Genomic DNA, 20,313 nt, shown 5'->3' with positions numbered 1-20,313 from the left:
CCGCATCCATGGCCCCTCAACCGAAGTATATTGCCCACAATTCATTGCGGATTTGGCCAAAATGGCGGGAACCGCAAATAGCCGAAATGGAGCCATAGCTCCCATCGACGAGAAAACCGAGCCCGAGATTTTACTTTACTACATCTTCACTGAAGTTTTGATTTAATTTTAAACAGCAAAATTGCCAAATGTCTCGTGCTCTCGAAGACTACGTGCACTTCTATGACTTGTACACTTCAATGAGACCGGCGCACTTTATCTTTCCACGTAGAATTCAGTTGTCGCTAATCCAAACTGAGAGCTACTTCTTGGGTACTTAATGCGAAAGTTTGAAACACACTTCTGAAATAACAAAAGTTCCTCAAATTACCTTTCATTAGATGTAATTATTAATAATGATAATCATCAATTTGAAGACGCTGAATATGTTAATGATTTCTCACAATACTAACAACAACGATGGAACACATTAGGGAACAGACAAATATCCACATACAACACTTTATTTCTCTTAATAGCAAGTCTTTGTATTTTTAAATGACAACGTCCCATCATCTGTTTAGAACAGGCCAACAGACTACTCATGTGGTCCTTGGGGGGCTACCCAGCTGGTCCCATGCTGATTTATGCTTTACAATAAAGTGAATGCTTGACAATGAAAAAGATAAGGGGGAAAATCACATCTCATATGGTGTCTTTTTTTTCAGGAACTTGCCAGGAAGCAAGAAATGGGAAGTTGCATAGTTGCATGGGAGTCAGCAGAAATACGTTTTATGTCTGGATTACTTCAAACCCAAGCCAGCACGCAAAGTGAGTACTAGAAATGTTTTTTTTTTCTTGACTAGGGTTGTAAAACTGAAATTTTCAAAATTGGAAGCTTTCCATTGGGTGTAATGGGAATTTATAGGATTCAGCAGAAATTAGTAAGAATAAATGACATTTTCAAAAGTGAAGGTTGGCCCTGAAAGGAAACTTAAACGTCGTACGAGAAGATACTTTACTTTTGAGTGAATATTTTGAATAGGGCTTTTTATGTGTTTTGGATGGGGGCGTCCGTTTTTGTTAAGTTTTGAATGGGTTGCACCAGGGGGGCGAGTAATGTTTAACTCATTCTTTTTATTGTTTGGTTACGCAACAAAATAATTGATTGCGCAATAAAGTATTTAAAACCAGTTCTACTTGCAAATGTATGCATTGTCATGCTTCTTAATTGGGTTATTGTCTCATGGGGTTTGCTTTATGACAAAGACACAAAACTAACTTTCAGAAAAGAAATAAACAAATCAACATGAAATGCGACATGTCAAGAATCATAATCAACCCAATCTGTAACAACAACAATCTACTGTAACAACGAAAATTTCCCCACTGTGGGATCAATAAAGGCATTCTTATCTTATCTTATCAATATGTGACCCCCCCCAAAAAAAGTTTGTATACAGATTTGTTAGTAAATCCAAGCTCCACTAAGAGGTTGCACATTAATTGCTTCTTTTTCTTTTCCACATCACTGGAGCTGCGGAGAGCCTGACGCTCACGCAAAACTCTGCTATTGCATGCAAGTCAAAGCAAAAAAAAAAAAAAAATCTGCCAAAGGAACTTTTCTTGTGGGGGTTAAATCCAGTTAAAACCTATTTGTGTGATATTTCAGGAGAGCATCCAAGATGAGTGTGGATTACATCGAGTATGGAGATTACACCGCAGACAACGAAACGGAAACAAACGTCAGCGTCTTTGGCGCGCTGAATGTTGGCAGTCGCCATGCGTCTTTGACGCCTTTCCTTGTGGCCGTCAACGTCTTCGTCTGCGTGCTGGGCCTGGCGGGGAACTCTCTGGTGATCTGGATCTGCGGCTGGAAGATGAAAAGAACGGTCATCACCACTTGGTACCTGAGTCTGGCCATCTCCGACTTGTTGTTCTGCACCCTCCTGCCCCTGGAGGTGCTCTACATGCTCACCTCGCACTGGCCTTTCGGACTGGCGCTGTGCAAGCTGACGTCCTCGGCGCTGTTCCTCAACATGTACAGCAGCGTCTTCCTTTTAGTTCTGATCAGCGCTGACCGATGCGTGGTGGCCTCCTTGCCCGTGTGGTCACGGAACCACCGCACGGTCCGCGGGGCCTCGGCGGCCGTGGTGCTCATGTGGGCCCTCTCGGCCCTCCTCACTCTGCCCTCGCTCATTTTCCGGCAAACGGCGCTGCGAGGGGACGTGGTCCTGTGCTACACGGGCTACACGGAGCCGTCCAGACACAAGGCGGTGGCGTTGAGCCGCTTTGTATGCGGCTTCCTGGTGCCCTTCCTGGTGATCGTGTTGTGCAGCTCGGTGCTGGCTGCCAAGCTGCGAGGGACGAGCATCAGGTCTAACGTCTTCTTCTTTCCGTTGGGTTGAGCCGGTGGTGACTGCTGGTTTATAGCTATACAGAGAATATAGGCTGTCTCAAAAGTTGCGGTACAACCTGTTTCTGTTTTGCGGCAAGTATCATTCCGTCAGACATGAGGCCATCGGCGTTTTGACTGCTTCATGCGTATTGCCAACGGCTCGCCCACTGACATTGGAGCATCCAGCCATCCATTTTCTGCTTGTCTGTGATCTGGTCGCAGAGGCGGGAACCTAAGATAAGTAGCAAAGTTGCTTGGGGATACAGATTCTGGCAGGCCGCAACAGCCTGCTAGCAGGTTGCTCTGCTAGCATGTTGGCCCGCCAGAATCTGTATCCCCTAGCAGCTTTGCCTAGGAAAAAGGGATCCTGCTCATATTTGCTACAGTTACTCAACACGGTCTCGGGAATAGACAGAATAAGTCACTGGATAGTTGGGGTTCACCTTTTTGTGATTTGAAGGGGGGGTGCAGATTCTGGCAGGTGCTCCCGCGGCCAGGGGATACAGATTTTGTCGAGGGTAAGTACTTTGGCACCGCACCGGTTCAGGTGTTGACGTTTAAAAAATAAAAATGAGCCCTAGGAAGCAAAATAAAGCATTGGCCGAGCCATTTTACTTGCTGTCATCCAAGCCTTCTTGCTAAACCAGGTCCTGTTAAATGACCGAGGCTAACGTTGCTCGGCGGATTAGGTCCTCGCTCTTTTACGTCGAGCTTGATCCCAAGTTCTTCAACTTGTGCACCTCCTCCACTTCTACTCCTTATAACGCCACCATTAACCTCCTTTTCATTCATTTAGATCCACCAAGCCCTACAAAATCATGGCGGCGCTCATCTCCTGCTTCTTTGTGTGCTGGGCTCCCTACCACACGTTTGTTCTCCTGGAGTTGGACGTGAAGAACCTCAGCCTGGAGAGTCTTCACACAGGGATGAAAGTTGGGGCCACTCTGGCGGCGGCAAACAGCTTTCTGTCGCCCATTCTCTATGTTTTCATCGGGAATGACTTCAACCAAATCTTAAGAAGCTCGCTGACGCAAAGGTTGGAGTCGGTGATGGCGGAGGATTTCCGCCCAGGACGTTCTCAGTCGGTGCAAAACATTCAAAACTTTTGATCCTGTTTGCCATTTGGATGTTGGTGAAGATATGTACTGTGTGTGCGTAAGCCCTCTTGTGATCACTCTTTATTTGATGATTGAGTTGCCTTTTCGGGGAACATCAATGTCACCAAACTCCTCAATTCTTCACATCATTTTCACCGATTGAAAGGAAATTTGGTGTGCAAGTTTATAAACGTAGGACACGGGAATAAGTCTCGGGGACAGATGCCTACAATTGATCACGGAGTCGGCCATTTTAGGCCATTTCACTCATTATTGCCATATTACCAAAAAAAAAAATCAACCCCCAAAACTAGTTTGGCAGATTTTCAAAAAATTGGGTAGATCTGTTTCTTTTTGTAACAGAATGCATGCAAAAGTCTCAACGATCCATACCCCAAATTGAACAGGACGTTTTTGGGCTTTTTTTTTTAAAGCAGAGTTTGCGGGTAAATTCTTTTGTGTCCCGGAAAGTTAGAAATAAAATGCCCCCTCCAACCATTTTCATGAATCGAATTGAGTGTACATGTCTATCATAACAGGACGTACAAAAACAGTCTCAAGGCCCCATGGCTGAAATCGAACAGGATGGCAGCCATTTTGGTTTGAAGCCACTACAGCTCATAGTCATGTTTTGACAAATAGGAAGTGTAAGCGGGTGTGGGCGAGACTGAAGTGCCAGGCTTTTTTGACGACTACCTCAAACAGAAAACACTTCACATGGCTCAATGGGACCTGCAACATAACAGGATGGTTAACATGGAGTTAATCAAGAGCTTGTTTGAAATTGCGCTTGAGTTGACTATTTAACTTCCACATCTGTTGTGCTTTGTTACATTTTATTGACCGGTATTTTCATTTCCACTTCAACACCTTTCATTAAAAAGTCTATTTTCAATTTGTGCCTGCCTGGTTTCGAAATGTTTCTTTAATTGTATTTTTCAAAAATTGTTTTGATGGAAAAAAATATTAAACCAGGGTCCTACATTAAGCCTTTCGGAGGCCCACTGTGAGCCATGTTGTGGTGGCACTGCAAGAACTGTCACGGGCCCTGCGTAATTACCCAGACATGCGGTGAAATATCAATTTCAATGATTAGTTCATATTCAGTGTTTTTATATGGTATGATTCAAGCCTTTAAGAAAATATTACCTGGTATGTGTAGTTGCTTTTTTTGCATGTGATGTTTACTTTTTGCAGTGTAAATCGAACTAAATTTAACATCTTATGTTTTCAGGGATTTCTGTCTTGTTCAAACTATTCCTTATTAAAGCCTCAAATCGTGTTTATTTATGGAATTTGTACTGGCCAGCGCATGTGAACTTTAGGTGACCTGATCTGTGGGCCACTACGTGTTTATGTAGAAGAACGCTGTTTACCTTGTTGGAAAACAAAGGTGATCCCCTTTCTTTGGGCGTGTACACAAATTTTGACCTCTGCATTGGACCCATCATAGCGCGTTCGCGAACGCATACTGCTTGTGGCACCCACAAGGGCAGAGGGGCTTAATCGCCCGGGGGAGGAGCATATTTTTGTTTAATACAAAATGCGTCATTATATGCAAACATATTTTATTTAACACTTATTTGCAAAATTAAGTCACAAACGTGTGTGTTTTTCCTCGTCGTCTCGTTTTTCCTCAAGTTGAATTTCCAAAATATAGCGTCACTAAAGTCCTCCTGACGGTAGATAGCGCTGTGTACTTTTTACTTTTTTTTTCGTCAAGAAGAAGTCCAACTCCCCAGCTATGTGACGTAGCTAGTTCCCCCTCAACTTCGAACAACAAGCTCGGACTTTCGCTTTTAACGCGTCTTTTGAATACTTTGCCGTGTTTGGGTCGCACAGCCGATCGGTATCCTTTCGTTCTGTCGCCGAGCTGTGCTGTTAGCCTGGCTCGGACGACGGCTTCACACCAGGAAGCAAGCAAACAGCTGTGTAGCTTGCTAGCTTCGACTCCATTCTCAACGTCGAACTCCGGAGACTTGGGGCCCTTCCCGGTGGTTTCATGTGCGCCTTTTAACGTGTTGGATGTCGGCGGAGCTTCGCCAGCCGGCTGTGCATAGTTGTCAACCGACTGGAGCTGCAGTTTAAATGGCCACCGCGGCCCCCCCGTCACCTCCCCTGGCCAGCGGCTCCCCTGCAGGAGAAGGAGTAGGAGCAGCAGCCGCCGCCGCCGCCGCCGAGAATGCGAGCTCCGGATCCAGCAGCTCGACCGGGGGCGACGGCGGCAACCAGGACAGCACGTTTGAGTGCAACATTTGTCTGGACACCGCCAAGGATGCCGTCATCAGCCTGTGTGGACACCTCTTCTGGTAGGGAAAAAAGCTCCACGACGCCGGTGGATTTGCTCAATCCAACATCATCGGGGCAGGCATGATTCAGTGTAGTTAGACTGGTCGTCTCCCAACCCAGAGGTTGTGGGTTTGATCCCCAGCCCTCGCTCGTGACTATGTTGAAGTGTCCTTGAGCAAGTTACCGAACCCCCAGTGTCTCCCGATCATCAGGCGGTAAATGAGGTAACATTGTGAAGCGCTTTGCGTGCCTTAATAGGTGGAAAAGCGCTATACAAGTAAAAGACAATCTACCATAATTTGAAGAGCAAACATGTCTATTTTTGTGAATTGACTGAAAGATTCGGGGTTAACTCAACAATAAGCAATTATTAGACTGATTTTGAAATCTAGCATTTCTAGTGATGGTCTATCAAAGAGGTCCATAATATTTCATTGCAATACTAAGTACAAATAGTTCATAGAACTATTGACACACAAAATACCAGGTATAATACTTTAAGAATAAAAATTAAAGCCCAAGTAAAAAAAATGAAATTAAATCTTTGCAATAATATGTGCCCCCGCTAGTCTAAACGTGATATAAGAATTGAGAAGGATAATTCGTTCTCAGCCATCCAAGAAGGCTGACATTTTATGTGCCAGCGCCTCCTACTGTCGACTGAAATTGACATCAAAATGCCCAAGGGCTGACATGGCGAATGTCAGTTGACCAAATCCAGAAAACAGATGAGCCGTGACATTCACAATCGAACCTTGATAGATGGCCGATCTAAAACTGACGAGCATTTTTTTCCAACGCTGCCTAATGTGGTCTGAGCTCCACATCAAAAGTTTGATCATTTGGACGGTTCGCAGTGACAGAGAGTGTGCGAAATCCTGCTTGAATATTGTGTTTTGATACCTTGTCTTATACATCTAACGTGACATCTTTCTTTCCCAATGCTCCTCAATCAATCTTGATTTCCCACCAGCTGGCCTTGTTTGCACCAGGTAAGCACAACTGTCTTTGTACAAACACTTAATAGTCTGAGCCATCATCTACAGTTGAAACCAGAAGTTTACATACAATATGGAAAAATTGACACACACCTTGTTTGTTTTTCAAGTGGTTGGAGACGAGACCCAGCAGACAAGTGTGCCCAGTGTGTAAAGCCGGCATCAGCAGGGACAAAGTCATCCCCTTATATGGGCGCGGAAGCACCGGTCAGCAGGACCCCAGGTAGGAAGGAAGCTGTTCAGTACAAAACAGCAGCGGGGTCATAGTGACACCTCACTCAAGTCAAAGTCAAAGCCACTTTTTTGTTTGTTTTTTTTCCCCCAGAGAAAAAACACCCCCGCGACCACAAGGCCAGAGGCCCGAGCCAGAAAACCGCGGCGTAAGTACCACTCTGAACGTGTGTCACTGAACGCACCGCATGAATACACAAAGCTGTGTCACAGGCTGGATTCCCACCGCAGGTCCAAGTGCACAATTCCCATTTCATGTTGTCTATTTTCATGCATATTTCAAATGACACACCTTCCATATCTGAGTTTACTTTGATGGTGAGCTTACATTTCCCCGCATTGATTTAAATGAGAGCAACTGCCACGTGACTGCACAGGCCACGAGCAACACACCATGTAATATGACCTCTAAAACCTCCAATGTCAATCAATCAAAAACACTTCATTTGTCCCCGAGGGGCAATTTAAAAATGTAGCATATTTACGTCATATTTAATGTGTATACAGCTCAAACATCGAATTTTAAAACATCCTATTAAATGTTTGGTATACCCCTAATGGCACATATTTACATCTGAAATGTTTCCATATGGCTCTAATGTAGTAAAGTTTATTCCACTGATTCTCAAAGTGTGTTACACTCCCTCCCATGGGCTGCCAATAATCCGTTCCAGCCACCCAGTGTGTATCGTGGTAATTAGCCACCAGTGGGCAGTGATGCCTCACCCTGCCATAATAATAATAATAATAATAATAATAATAATGCATGAGATTTTATATGGCACTTTTCTGAACACTGGACACCCAAACGCTCTCCACGTTCACAGGGCTTCCAGGGATTTGGCTTTGGGGACGGAGGTTTTCAGATGTCCTTTGGAATCGGCGCCTTCCCCTTTGGCATTTTTGCCACAGCCTTTAACATAAACGACGGCAGACCCCCTCCAGGTACTTGGGCGTACGTGTGAACCGATGGTCTCGCAATCCTAATTTTCTCCCCCAATCCTCCACTCAGCTGCCCCAGGAACCCCGCAGCACATGGACGAACAGTTCCTGTCCCGACTCTTCCTCTTCGTGGCGCTGGTCATCATGTTTTGGCTCCTCATTGCGTGAAGGCAACATGGGATTTACCACTTAATTCATCATCAGAGACCAGATAAGACTCTCTTGTTTTCCTTTCATTCGGAAGCCATGTGACATTGAAGCCTTGATTCTAAATCGAAATAAGAGCTGACTGCGGACTTATTAACACAGCACAATTGATAATGCAGCTCTCGTCTGAAAGTGTCCCTAATGCATCCAATGAAGTGATGGCTGATTTAAAACAATAATAATGCCAATGAGCCTGAAATGGATTTCAGTCATCACCCATTTGTCCACGTCGATCGGCTGAATTGAGTCGTTTGTCGTTCCCCCGCGTTTTCGTGATTGGCTACTCATGAATCGCTGATTTAGCTAATTTTGTCCTGTAATTCTGTATTGCTTTGGCTCCATCTTGATACCAAGGATCTATGTTGAAGTGAGGGGAGGAGCTTCATTTAGCCAGGCCCAAGGGCTCACGCATCTCTTGGCATCTCTTGGCAATTCTCAAACTTTTTAGCAGAGGGGGCGTCAACTACGCACAGATTTTCTCTTTATTTTAGATGAAGTTAAAGAGAATGTTAATAATAATGTTTCAATGACTTGTTTGATCACTTTACTATGCGTCACTAATACATTGTCACTTTCCAGTGAAAATGTTCAAATTTTAGCCTTTTTTTCTTTCTTTCAATATTCAAATTTAAATAACATTTCAATATAAGTGAAAGACAAATGAAAATACTCACAGAATGTTGAGAGGTGTGCTTGTGCGTGGACAATGACTAATTCAAAAGGAAGGTGCGCTTGATGAAAATATATAAATCACTATGTACATTTGTGTCAATGAAAACTATAAAGTGTTTTTGTTCTGATGAGGAGAAAACACATTAAATTGCTGCTTTGCAAGGGTGTCAATTTGCCTGATTTTTCTCAACTTCAGCTCTTTGTCAATATGAAGTTGTATTGCAGCCACAATTGACCGATGAAAATGATATTTTAAATTCCTTGTTTTGAATCATACAGTTTGGGTCAGAAGGATTTGATTCTGCCTCAAAAGGGGAAGATTTGAGTTTGTAATGTTGATCAAATGTCTGTGAGCAAGATCATGATGACACAATAAGGCTCCTTCACCAAACGCCGCCCCCATCTCGTGTTTTCTCTGCCCACGACGTTCCTACCACCGGAGGTCCACACGGAAGCAAAGCTGCAGTGTTAGCGCAGATTAGCATTAGCGGCAGGTCAGTTGAATGTTGCTCAAACTCTCATTTTGTCGCTGTCAGGCGGGAGCTTTACAACTCCAAAAACATTGTTTTTCAGCCAATTAAAAAGCAGCATACTTTTGGAGTTGCTCAACATTGGCACTCTTCACTTGGTGTTCTAATGTGTTTTGCGGTCATACTTTTGTGTATCAACATGAACACATTTAACTCATCCCCCAAAATGTGAATATATTTACTTGCGATTGATTTAAAAAAAAACACAAAAAAAACAGACCCAGACATTGCTGCCGCCAGCATTCGACATTAAAATGGGTCACGTTGAGCCTTTTGACAAGAGGAAAGGCTTTACTAGTTTACCAAAGCCAACAACGATGGTTTCATTCATTTCCCTGAACTCAATTTTAAAAGTTTGAGACTGCAGCTGTATAATGGGCAGGGAAGGAAAATGCGCGGAGACCTATTCTTGCGGCTGACTAGTTCCTTCTTGACTGAAGCATTACGGCTATCGATTTTCAACAAAACAGGCCTGCAAAATCACATTAGCTACTTGTATCTCATGAGGATAAAACCTAGCACAAAGAACAAATCTAGCCTGCTCAGAAAGATGCATTACACCTGACCTTAAGTTGAAGATTGACAAAACACTTTTGGCATATTGCTGATACGCGTACTTGAATCACGAACAACCAGCGTTTTGAAGACTAACTTGGGCTGATGAGGATTTCTGACCCGTTGTGACTTTCAATCTTGAGGAGACAGAATGCCGCAAGGCTCCCACGGAGTGAACAGGTGGAAGTCTGAGACTTCTCAGACAGTCGAAGTGATCGGTGAGAGTTTCAACACTTTCCATTGGGAAATAATTGAAAAAAGAACAACAGGCCACGCTCTACTGGAAGGCACGCGGCATTATTAAGAAGAAGAAGAAGAAGAAGAGGAGGCTGAGGTGGTCCCCTACTTCAGCAGCACTGTCTGTCATCGTTCCAACCGCAGAAAAACACCTGTGAGTATTGCTGCACAATGTATTTGTATGCGTTGCTGCTCAGTGCGTAATAAGTAGCAATTGTTTAAAGGATTCTAATCATTGCTACCGATAATTGGAATCAATAGTTGAAAATAGATGGTCGTTACTTTACGAGTTTTCGATAAGCGAGGGGCTACTGAATTTAAGAGTATTTCTTACTAATGACATAGTCAGTGAGTGTTTTTTTTTTTTTTTTTTTTTTAAGAAGGTAGGAATGGGCATTTTATCTGCTGTTTAAAGAAGTCAACATGACATCACACATTGTCTTGAACCCCAAAATCAAATGATCCATCAATTAAGTTTCTCTCCATACTCAATCAAGAAATTTAAATCAGGTGACCGTCCATTTGATGTTAAATCATATTTCCTTTTTTTTCTTCTACTCAATAAAAGCCCATCGCTGAGCAAATATGACTTGAGCAACATAGCAAACGGCATCTTTTTATGGTCTTAATCCCCTGTAATGAAATGTGAGGCGTTTGAGGCGCACAATGAGCGCAGATAGCATCTGGCAAGCTATTAAAACCGGCGTGAAAGGGATGAGATGGCGTTTATTGTTATCTGCTCTCCAAAGGCCGCATGTGAGGAGCTTAGGACACATTGTGGAAATCCATTAATTCTGCCGCTATTGCCACCCTGCTATGAAATCAACTCTGTGCCACGCCGATAAAATGTGTAAAAAGTGAATTGTTAACACGCAACGAGATGGCTTCATCGTCCATCTGTATCATATCATAATCCACATTCATTGGTTAATATGGGAGAAATCAGAGATGATGACTGAAAACTTGCTCCTCTTTTCCCCCCCCTTCTAAATCCGCCTTCCTAATACCGAGATTTTCTCCGTAAACCCGCCAACAATGAGGATCTTTGGCGCTTTTCCACATCTCATTTTATGCAGCCAAAATCGGATGAAAAGGAATGAAGGAGGTGAGATTAACCTTTTCACAAAAACTAGCCCAGATTAGCTGGTTCGTGTCTGGCAGAGGGGATTTTACCTTTTTACCGTTTTATTTTATTTATTTAAAGTCTCCCATGTGGTGTTCTGCAAGGAGCTGGTCCCAGTGTTGCGGAGGCTGTCGACATGGAGAGGCAAAAGTTCCCGTTCACCATCGAAGACATCCTGAGGAATTATCCAGATGCGGCCCGGGATAATCCAGCGGTGTGGTCGTGTTTATGCCGTTGCTGCTGCTGCTGCTGCTGCTGCTGGTGGTGCTGTTGCGGAGATGAGAGGACTGATTGTCCTCGTCAAGGTAAGACCCCAGACCGGGGTATGAATTTTGTGTCTTTGTTTATTTGCACACAAGGAAAATTTGGATTTGAGTTTTGAGCCTTTTCTTTTTTTTTTTTAAATTTAATTTATTGAAGTGTGTTTGTCTTGTTGCTGTGGAGTCATGATGACTGACCTCCCTCAAGGCAAGAGCTGCTCCTGTGTGGTCCCATTACCACAAACACTTGCTGGGCTTCCCTCCCAAGCATTGTGGGCAGCGACGCCGGAGCCTGGCGTCCGAGAAGAAGAAGAAGAAGAAGAGGAAGCGGCAGTGGCCCAGACGTCGAGGAGGACCCGGCGACACCGAACCATCTTCACCGAGGATCAGCTGGACGCGCTGGAGGAACTCTTCCAGCAGAACCACTACCCAGACGTCAACACTCGGGAAAAGCTAGCACAGAGCACTCGCCTCCGAGAAGAGAGGGTGGAGGTAAGCGGGAGCTACGGTGGCCAGGGAGGGACAATTAAAAAAAAAAAAAATTAAAAAAACATTTTTAAAAAGAGAATTATCTTGAATAGCCAAATAAAATGTCCAACAACAACCATGTACTTCCATGTCCGAACAGAGTATGTGTCTTTATTTTTTGAACACAAATACAAATATATTTATAGTTTTTGAATCTTAGCAAAAAATATTTGTAATGATTTTTTTTAATGACTTATTGTTTCATCCCAACAACTGATATTGTTTCTATTATTCATTCATTTTAATTTGGAGGTGCATCAGAGAACGTGTTCTTTTTTTTTTGTGGTTTTATTTCTTTTTTAAATATGATTTTTCAACAGGAACAATTATTCACATTTTGTAACAAAAAGTGTCTCTAAATGTTTTTTTTATTTTTTATTTGAAATGGTAAAAAAAATATTTTACAGTGTGGAGGATTTAATCTTATTTTGGATTAAAAAAAGAATGAATTCATTCTTAGTGTGTGAATTTATTAAAATTTTTAATCACCCCCAAAAATGTTTTGTTTTGTTTGAAACAAAATAGATGCTGCAACAAAAATACAGTTTTTGTTTGTTTGAAATAAATGAATAAAGTTGTAATATTTCTTGTTTTTGGCTCTATAAATTTAAATCATTTTTTCAGGAGATTAGTAGAAATTAACTTATTTGTCTTTCAATGAGATACAAATAAAATTGACATTGTATTATCAAGTTAGAGTTCAGAAGGATAAATTCTACCAAATTTAGGGCAGGTGGATTACTCTCATTTCTCCCAAAAGATTTGACTTTATTTGACTTGAGGACTCCCGACTTAACTTTCCAAACCCTGCTATACCTTAAATGTATTTTGTATCTTTGTTTTCTATGTTGGTTTATGAGACAGCGGCAACGGATGCCATCCCCATCCCCTCGGGTTCTGTTCTTAGTTTGATATACTCTGTTTCGAACTTGAAAATGTGTCTGAGTTTTTTTATTGAGCAAATCTGGATTGTTTTATATCACTTCATTCCATTGGTGAATTGGTATAGCTGTATTTGCTCAACGAGAATGGACAATGTTGGGGACGAGCAAACTCTTGACTTTTGAAAAAAGAAATAAATTCACCTTTTTTTTTTTTTTTTTTGCTTTGTCCTGTTTTTAGGTTTGGTTTAAAAACCGCAGAGCCAAGTGGAGGCGCCAGAGAAGACTCTCGTTTAATCCAAGAAATACTGAAAACTAACTTTGTATAGATCCCCATCACTTTATGTCACTAAGTCATTTATAAACAGTACACTTTGTACCATTCAATTTTGAATGAAAGAATGTAGACTATTTTGAATGTTTGAGTTACTGGAAAGAATGATGTTTGATAGGCTAGCATCAAGTCACAGCACACTTTGTATTAAAAAAAAGTGTCCTTGTGAACAAATAAAGTTGTTTTGAAAAGGAAAATGCATTACAGAAAACATTGGGGTTAATGCATTGTTGCAAACCTTGCAAATTGTCATTTTCTTTTTCCCGATTTAATCAAAAAATCATCATTGAGTGCAAATATATTACTCTTTTATCTTTTGTGCACTGTCCATAAATATGTTTGATGAAATGGCTTAGTCTGCACTCTGGTTGCCAAGTTTGCGCACACGACACAAAAAAGTTACTTTAAAAAAAAAAAAAAAACATACATTCATCCCTGTGGAGTTTTGATAGTTTACTGACTAGTTTGCTACTACTAACAAAAGTATTTGTTGAATATTAATTACAATTATTCTTACATTCCAGCATGTTGTCTTTATAAACTGTTTTTATTATAAAAAAAAAAGCTTTGAATGTCTCAAAAGTACAGCTATTATTGATTGAGTGACGACTTTATTTGAACATAGTGTTGCGGGTGTTGTGACAGTTTATGCGTGACGTGGGTGGGTTTTGCGCATGCGTGAGCAAGAGGGCGGGAGAGCGTGTATGTAAGTGTACGATGGTGTGACGAGAGAGAGAATATTAAAACAGTGTCATCTTTGTCCCCCTGTGACGTGTTGTTGAGCTTCTGAGCTACACCGTTTCGATGACATGCGACGACCGCGATCCCGAAGGCAACTCCGGCCATGGAGAAAGATCTCCCCAGCGTCTCCCGACTACGGTTAGGCAACAAAATGAACAGGGACGGATAACGATAGGAACAAAAAAAAATACATCGTTCGGCGTGGTTTACATTTTCAAAAGGAGTAGGAGGAAATTAAAACGTCCGCCTTCTTAGTCTATAAATAGTATTTAACGTTTCATATAAAGGTAATAATAGATTATAAACGTAATCAAATAATAGTGGGACTGGGACCACATTCGTGCAATAATTCTTGTGGGAGCCATTTCATTTACATATGTGTAATTCACCAAGTTGACTGTTCGGTCTCACCATTCAGTTTGCAGGTGTGCAGTTAGAGGGAGCAATACAGTTTTGGTGACCGTTCGTCAACACTACACTTCATCAGAGGACATCAACGCGATCTAACGCGTCAAAACACCCCACGTCGAGACAACCTTCAATGGCTTAGACATAAGCGTAGCCACGCCAATTCTCTTTGAAAAGGAATAATAATAGCGAAACACTACCACCTGGTGGGCCATTGGTTAAATTGCAAGTCCTTAACGGTAGTTCTGTTATTGTCCTGCTCGTGGCAGTCATGTGTCCGCATCGCGAATCTCCTCAAGAAGTAGACTACTTCCGGTGACGTCACGCCTCAGTCTGTTTATCGCCATTGTGTTTTCCGGTACTAATGTGAGGACTTCGTCATCGCAACGCCTGCGTATACAACACGCAATTTAGCGCAAAAGAGATACAACTATATTACATGGGGAACATTTAACGACTCATTGAAGCACTTGTGCTGCGACTGGACGGAATAGCAAGGCCGCTGTTGCAAGACGGTTAGCTGTTAGCCTCGCCGCATTTCGCTTTCCAGCGAGGGGGCCAGTGGCAGCGCCATGGACGGCAGCGCCAGCGTCAGGAGAGCCCTGTGCGGCACTCTGGTGCCTGCCGCCCTTAGCGCCGTCGCCCTCAGGCCGGAGCCCAAAGACGCCGACGCCGACGCAGAGAAGCTGCACAAAAAGGTTCTGAACGAGGAGGATTACATTGAGGTAGGGCGCGTGGGCGTCAAGGGGCACGTCATTTAGATGAATGCGCATGTGCGGGTCGAGATTTGAACAACTTGTGAAATCTTTGTTGATACTTTGGTGATGCATAGACAAAAGAAAGGCTTCACGCGGTTTATTAGAGTTGCGGTGATTGAGTAATCAGCAACGAATTGATGATCATTTTCCTTGAAATTTCAGTCTCTCAACCTTAAATATTCTCAGATTTCTGCTCTCCTCAATGACAGCAGACTGCTTTTTTTGTGACTGTCTTAGTGGCAGCCCTACAAGTCATCATTGGCAGGGAAGGTTTGGTTTCTAAATGACAAGTCTCATCCATGGCAGTGAACGAGTAATTGTATTTAATTCTGTCACTCCTGTATGTTTTTCTTCACTGTAATATTATAGAGTGCCTTTTTTTCATTTAAAATAACAAATTACATGCTGGACGCGATTAACTGCATTCCATTCCTTTCAGTAGGGAAAGATGATTTGAGATTGAAGTGTTTTGAATTGATCCGCGATCAAAACAAGTTTGATGTGTTTTTGGTGTGTTTTAACAGAGCTTGGAGAAGATCATCCAGAGGGACTTTTTCCCGGACGTGACCAAATTGCAGGCGCAGAAGGACTATCTGGACGCCGAGGAAAGCGGAGACCTGGAGCGCATGAGAGAAATCTCCATCCGCTATGGGAAGTCCAAAAACACCCCCCAATCCTCTGCCCCCTGTGAGTAAAACAATTCGGGTTATTTTGTGAAACTCTCATATCGTGCTCGCTAAATGACTTTCTGTTGTGTTAGACGTGACACCGGCGAGCTTTGAGACACCAGTGGGCCGCGTGGGATCGCCATCCATCTCCAACAGAGGCGCAGATGCCGGCAAGGCGCTCGGACGTACGGCTGTTGTTCTTCCACTAGACTGTTGTTTGATGTCGGCGGATGGTTTCTTGTGCGCAGAAAGCGTGGCGGGCGACAAGGGCGAGGAGAAGGAGCTGCCCTCGCTGGATCGCTTCCTGGCTAAAAACACCAGCGAGGACAACGCATCGTTTGAGCAGATCATGGAGCTGGCCGAGGACAAGGAGAAGATGAAGCACGCGTGGCTGTATGAGGCCGAAGACGAGTTCAAACAGGCAATACAGTGAACCCCTGATCTTCTCGCTCTTCTCTCTGTCACGAATTGGGAAGCTCTTCCGTAGCATTACTCTGAGAAAAAGAAAAGAAGACTCTCGCTCACACTGTTCTCCAAATAGGATGCCGAGCATGCTTGTGTGAAGCTGTTTATCGCTCACTCCTGGTTGAGTTGTACTGTTAAATGTCAAATTGTTTGACTGAACCATCTCATTTAGTCTAAAGAACTAAGGCCACTAGCTTAATGCTAACATAAAATGCCCAATGCCATAGATGTGATAATGGGAATGAGCAATCGTGAAATGGTCATTATTAACACACTTTGGAAAACAATGACCAAGATTTTGGCCGATTTTTTGACATGTTACCAACCAAACCAGTAACTCAATTATAAATCATTGATTTGAAATAATGTCCATCTTTTTTTGGGGATTATTGAAAACATATTTTGTTTTATCTGATTCGTCTATTCCTAAGGGTTAGTTTGCCAATTAATCATGCAAACGATTCTTGCAGCCTTCAACTCGAGCAAGTTTGGTGTTTGTCTTCTCGTCCTAAAAAGTGGTCATTTTGGAGATGCGTGGATTACGACTGACAGCACTGATATGTTTTATCGCTGACATGTTTTTTATTGTTACTGTTTTGACTTTTTGTTTTTGATTTTTTTTTTTTGCTCCCCAGCGTCATGAGCAGAACCTTGCTTTACCACCAGCAGAGAAGGCCGCTCTTGAGTGTGTCAAAGCCGGCCTGGAAACGTGGGAATATAAAGCAAAGAACGCCTTGATGTATTATCCAGAAGGTACAATTAATTTAAAAAAAAAAAAAAAATCCATGATGTGCAGTAGAACTTTTAATGTTCATAATTATGTCCAATTTCGACCATCATTTTGGGTAAAAAAAAAATATCTTAATTTAAAGGCACATATATTCAGGACTAGTCTGATAACAAAATGTTTACTTGATTAATTTCACGCTTTGGCAGCTACAGCAGTGCCTTGAGCTCTTTTTGGGAGACTGGGACTAATTCATGGCATTTGACTTGAACGTAAAATTTGCCTTCACACGTCCATTTTCCATCTTGCGTCTTGTACCAGGCGTCAAAGACGACGACGCACTCTTCAAGAAACCCCGCGAGGTGGTTCACAAGAACACGCGCTTCACCGGTGACCCGTTCAGCAAGGCGCTGAACAAGAGCCAGATTCAGCAGGCTGCGGCGCTCAACGCACAGGTGACGTACACGCGTTGTGCTCATCGACAAAGAATTTTAAAAGAAACCTATTCGCCACGATTGAAAACGGTTCCCAGGTAGTTGCATTTTTCTCATTTAAGCTTCGTTGAAATTAGCCTGTTTTAAAGGTGGCAAAAAAAAAAAAAAAGGGAGCATGAACTGCAAAGCGGATGCGAGTCTAAATAAATATTAGGGCCTGACCAATATAGAGTTTTTAGGCTGATTTGGCAGAGTAAAATTCCCATAACCGATGAATCAGCTGATTAATTTGAAAAATATATGCATATAATGAATAATATAACTTTTTGGTCCCTTAACGCTGACAACAATAAAGATGAATTTGACACATTTGTTTAAATTTACAGCAGGGAGCAAATTGGCTAATGGTGACCTTTTTTTTTTTTTTGAGGGGTGCTATTTGAGTGTTGTCTGTGATAATGTCTTTAAAAGAAAAAACTTTTTTGCAGATCTTATAAGCGCTAATATCTGCAAATTAAATTCTGTAGTGAATAACATTATTGTTTTGGGTCCCTGAACCTTTACAACAACAAAGTTATGAATTAATAGCAGAACATGTGACTGTTTTACTTTGTCCTTTAGTATTTAACTTTACAACAGAGAGAAAAATCTGCAAACGTTAGCAGATTTTTGGGGGGGACTATTTTTTTAAATTTATTTTTTATAGGCTATATTTCAATTTTTTTTAAGAGCTTAATCCGATTAATTGGTCTGCCCTAAAAGTAATGTTGTCCCTGTGATGCTGTGTGGTCCAGTTCAAGCAGGGTAAGGTGGGTCCAGACGGTAAAGAGTTGATCCCACACGATTCTCCCACGGTGAACGGTTACGGCTTCGAAAGGACGCCCTCCCCCGCCCCTGGTGAGAAACGCAGCAAACGCACTTGCACTATTTTTAAGGGGGGGTGTTCAGTCTCCACATCATGTGTTCTCTTGTTTCAGGTGTGGCCGAGTCGCCTCTCATGACCTGGGGAGAAATCGAGAGCACCCCGTTCCGCTTGGACGGATCCGACACGCCGTACGCAGAGAGGAACCACGGCCCCTCATTTAAGGCACCAGAAAGTTCGGCGGTGTTTTATAAAAGCAGTATGATGATTTGGATACTTATCGGTGTGTTGTTTGAACAGATTCCCGAGCCGGGTAGACGAGAGCGACTGGGCTTGAAGATGGCCAACGAAGCAGCTGCCAAAAATCGAGCAAAAAAACAGGAGGCCTTGAGGAAAGTCACAGAAAACCTGGCCAGGTAAACGCCGCTGTTTAAAGGCATCGTACATTCTTTCTAGAATACCGAAGTATATTTTGGGGGGAAAAAAGTCACTTAAGTCATAAAGTTAGGAGAGTAAAGCTGTCTCATTTTTCATGAAAATAATTTTATGAGATTGAATTATAACTTTTTGGAAGAATGTTATCGTATAGAATACATTATTTTGGAAGTTATGATTTTGAAAAGGATCAAATCATTTTTTTGGTCAGGGTCATAGTCTTACAAGAATGCATTTAAAAAAAAAAAAAAAAAAAAAAAGCCAGGTGCGTTTTTTGGGGTGCTAGAGCGGATTAATGGATACATTTTTTTGGGTGGCAGCCTGACCCCGAAAGGCCTCAGCCCAGCCCTGACGCCAGCCCTGCAGCGTCTGGTCAACCGCACGTCCAGCAAGTACACAGACAAAGCTCTACGGGCCAGCTACACGCCGTCGCCCTCGCACCGCGCCGCCGGTTGCAAGTCGCCCTTCGGCGGGCCGGCCACACCCTCGTCCACACCCACGCCCGACAAGGCCAAAACGCCCGGAGCGCACGATGTGTCGTCCCTCACCGACAATCTGCTGCAGCTGCCCAAGAGACGGAAAGCCGCAGACTTTTTCTAAAGGACATTTTGGTGGACTTAACGCTATGTCAGGAATTCATTTGCTTTGCATTTTTGCCTTGCCATTTTACATGGTGGTGACCATTTAGTATTTATTTGTGTTGTTCACCTGTACCAAAATAGAACGAGTACAACACATATCCAAGCGCTGTTATCAAAAGCGTGTCGTAATGTTACTCGGTGTCGCAGGTGGAAATATCGTGTTTGAAATTCAGCATATGTCTGAAATGCGACAATTTCTTTCTATGTTCCCTTCTGTATTTTTTAATAATTAAAATACAGAGAGCTAAAGTTGGTACAGTGTTCCCAAAACTACTCTGATTTTTTTTTATTTTCAACCTATCCTCATTCAGGGCAAAACTTGCCTGTGCACTGTTTTTGTGCTCTTACTCAAATGTTCTCAGATGTCACAAGACGGCTAATAGAAAACTAGCGCCAAGATGCCATCTTGTAGCATCTATAGGCAATTAGAAATCTTATTTACCAATGAAAAACTTTTTATCTGGAAATAAAACAGGAAAGGGGGTACACAATATGTGGAGATGTGGTACATTTTTTCTGTATACGCACTAGATCAGGGGTTGGAAAACAAACTCAAGGTTCACGTTAGACTTTGAAACAAACAGATGGGCTAGGGCTAGTTTTGTAGATAAGGAGATGAAGTTAAAGTGTGTGTATATGTATATATACACTGTACATGCAAAATTAAGTATTTTAATATGTTTTCTAATTTTAACATTTTTAATCCATTTACTCATGGACATTTAATCAAATAAGCATGTTTAAATTAAAAAAATCCATTGGTGGGAAAAATATTGTTAATGTATATTTATAACATGCAATTTTAATTGACCACATTAAATCACCTGTTAATGAAAAATTAATATTTGAATAAGCCAATTTTAGGGAAAACAAACGAGGCAAGAAATATTGTAGGAATGTTGATCATCTAAAT

The 20,313-nt window shown here is 42.3% G+C and overlaps 4 protein-coding genes across 6 annotated transcripts; all 4 read left to right on the top strand.

The window, feature by feature from the left end:
* Window positions 1-67: 67 nt before the first annotated feature.
* Window positions 68-4,369, top strand: LOC147135864 (chemerin-like receptor 1). The gene is made up of 4 exons (XM_086053203.1): window positions 68-312; window positions 708-810; window positions 1,652-2,356; window positions 3,174-4,369. The coding sequence occupies exons 1-4, from the start codon at window positions 189-191 to the stop codon at window positions 3,484-3,486; spliced, it is 1,245 nt and encodes a 414-aa protein (XP_085909329.1). The 5' UTR covers window positions 68-188; the 3' UTR covers window positions 3,487-4,369.
* A 793-nt stretch (window positions 4,370-5,162) lies between these two features.
* Window positions 5,163-8,975, top strand: rnf185 (ring finger protein 185). The gene is made up of 6 exons (XM_086053206.1): window positions 5,163-5,783; window positions 6,737-6,755; window positions 6,872-6,984; window positions 7,087-7,141; window positions 7,820-7,937; window positions 8,005-8,975. Exons 1-6 carry the CDS (start codon window positions 5,563-5,565, stop codon window positions 8,100-8,102), a joined length of 624 nt encoding a protein of 207 aa, XP_085909332.1. The 5' UTR covers window positions 5,163-5,562; the 3' UTR covers window positions 8,103-8,975.
* Window positions 8,976-9,119: 144 nt separating this feature from the next.
* On the top strand, window positions 9,120-13,631 carry LOC147135862 (homeobox protein goosecoid-2-like). 2 transcript variants are annotated; one of them, XM_086053205.1, is made up of 4 exons: window positions 9,120-11,240; window positions 11,363-11,563; window positions 11,703-12,010; window positions 13,169-13,631. In XM_086053205.1, the coding sequence occupies exons 1-4, from the start codon at window positions 11,171-11,173 to the stop codon at window positions 13,244-13,246; spliced, it is 657 nt and encodes a 218-aa protein (XP_085909331.1). In that variant the 5' UTR covers window positions 9,120-11,170; the 3' UTR covers window positions 13,247-13,631. The 2 variants fall into 2 exon arrangements, with proteins under 2 accessions (XP_085909331.1, XP_085909330.1); XM_086053204.1 differs by lacking the exon at window positions 9,120-11,240 and having other exon boundaries at window positions 11,320-11,563; window positions 11,727-12,010.
* A 344-nt stretch (window positions 13,632-13,975) lies between these two features.
* ess2 (ess-2 spliceosome associated protein) lies at window positions 13,976-19,893 on the top strand. Of its 2 annotated transcripts, none has more exons than XM_086054305.1 (10): window positions 13,976-14,140; window positions 15,693-15,855; window positions 15,929-16,006; window positions 16,085-16,257; window positions 16,937-17,054; window positions 17,350-17,483; window positions 18,257-18,359; window positions 18,440-18,549; window positions 18,625-18,740; window positions 19,080-19,893. In XM_086054305.1, the coding sequence occupies exons 1-10, from the start codon at window positions 14,066-14,068 to the stop codon at window positions 19,357-19,359; spliced, it is 1,350 nt and encodes a 449-aa protein (XP_085910431.1). In that variant the 5' UTR covers window positions 13,976-14,065; the 3' UTR covers window positions 19,360-19,893. The 2 variants fall into 2 exon arrangements, with proteins under 2 accessions (XP_085910431.1, XP_085910430.1); XM_086054304.1 differs by lacking the exon at window positions 13,976-14,140 and adding an exon at window positions 14,156-15,135.
* Window positions 19,894-20,313: the final 420 nt, after the last annotated feature.

This window comes from Filicampus tigris, chromosome 15 (genome assembly GCF_054856515.1).
Source record: "Filicampus tigris isolate MCC_2025a chromosome 15, RoL_Ftig_1.0, whole genome shotgun sequence".
Taxonomy (NCBI): Eukaryota; Metazoa; Chordata; class Actinopteri; order Syngnathiformes; family Syngnathidae; genus Filicampus; species Filicampus tigris.
This window is presented reverse-complemented; position numbering and strand designations above follow the sequence as displayed.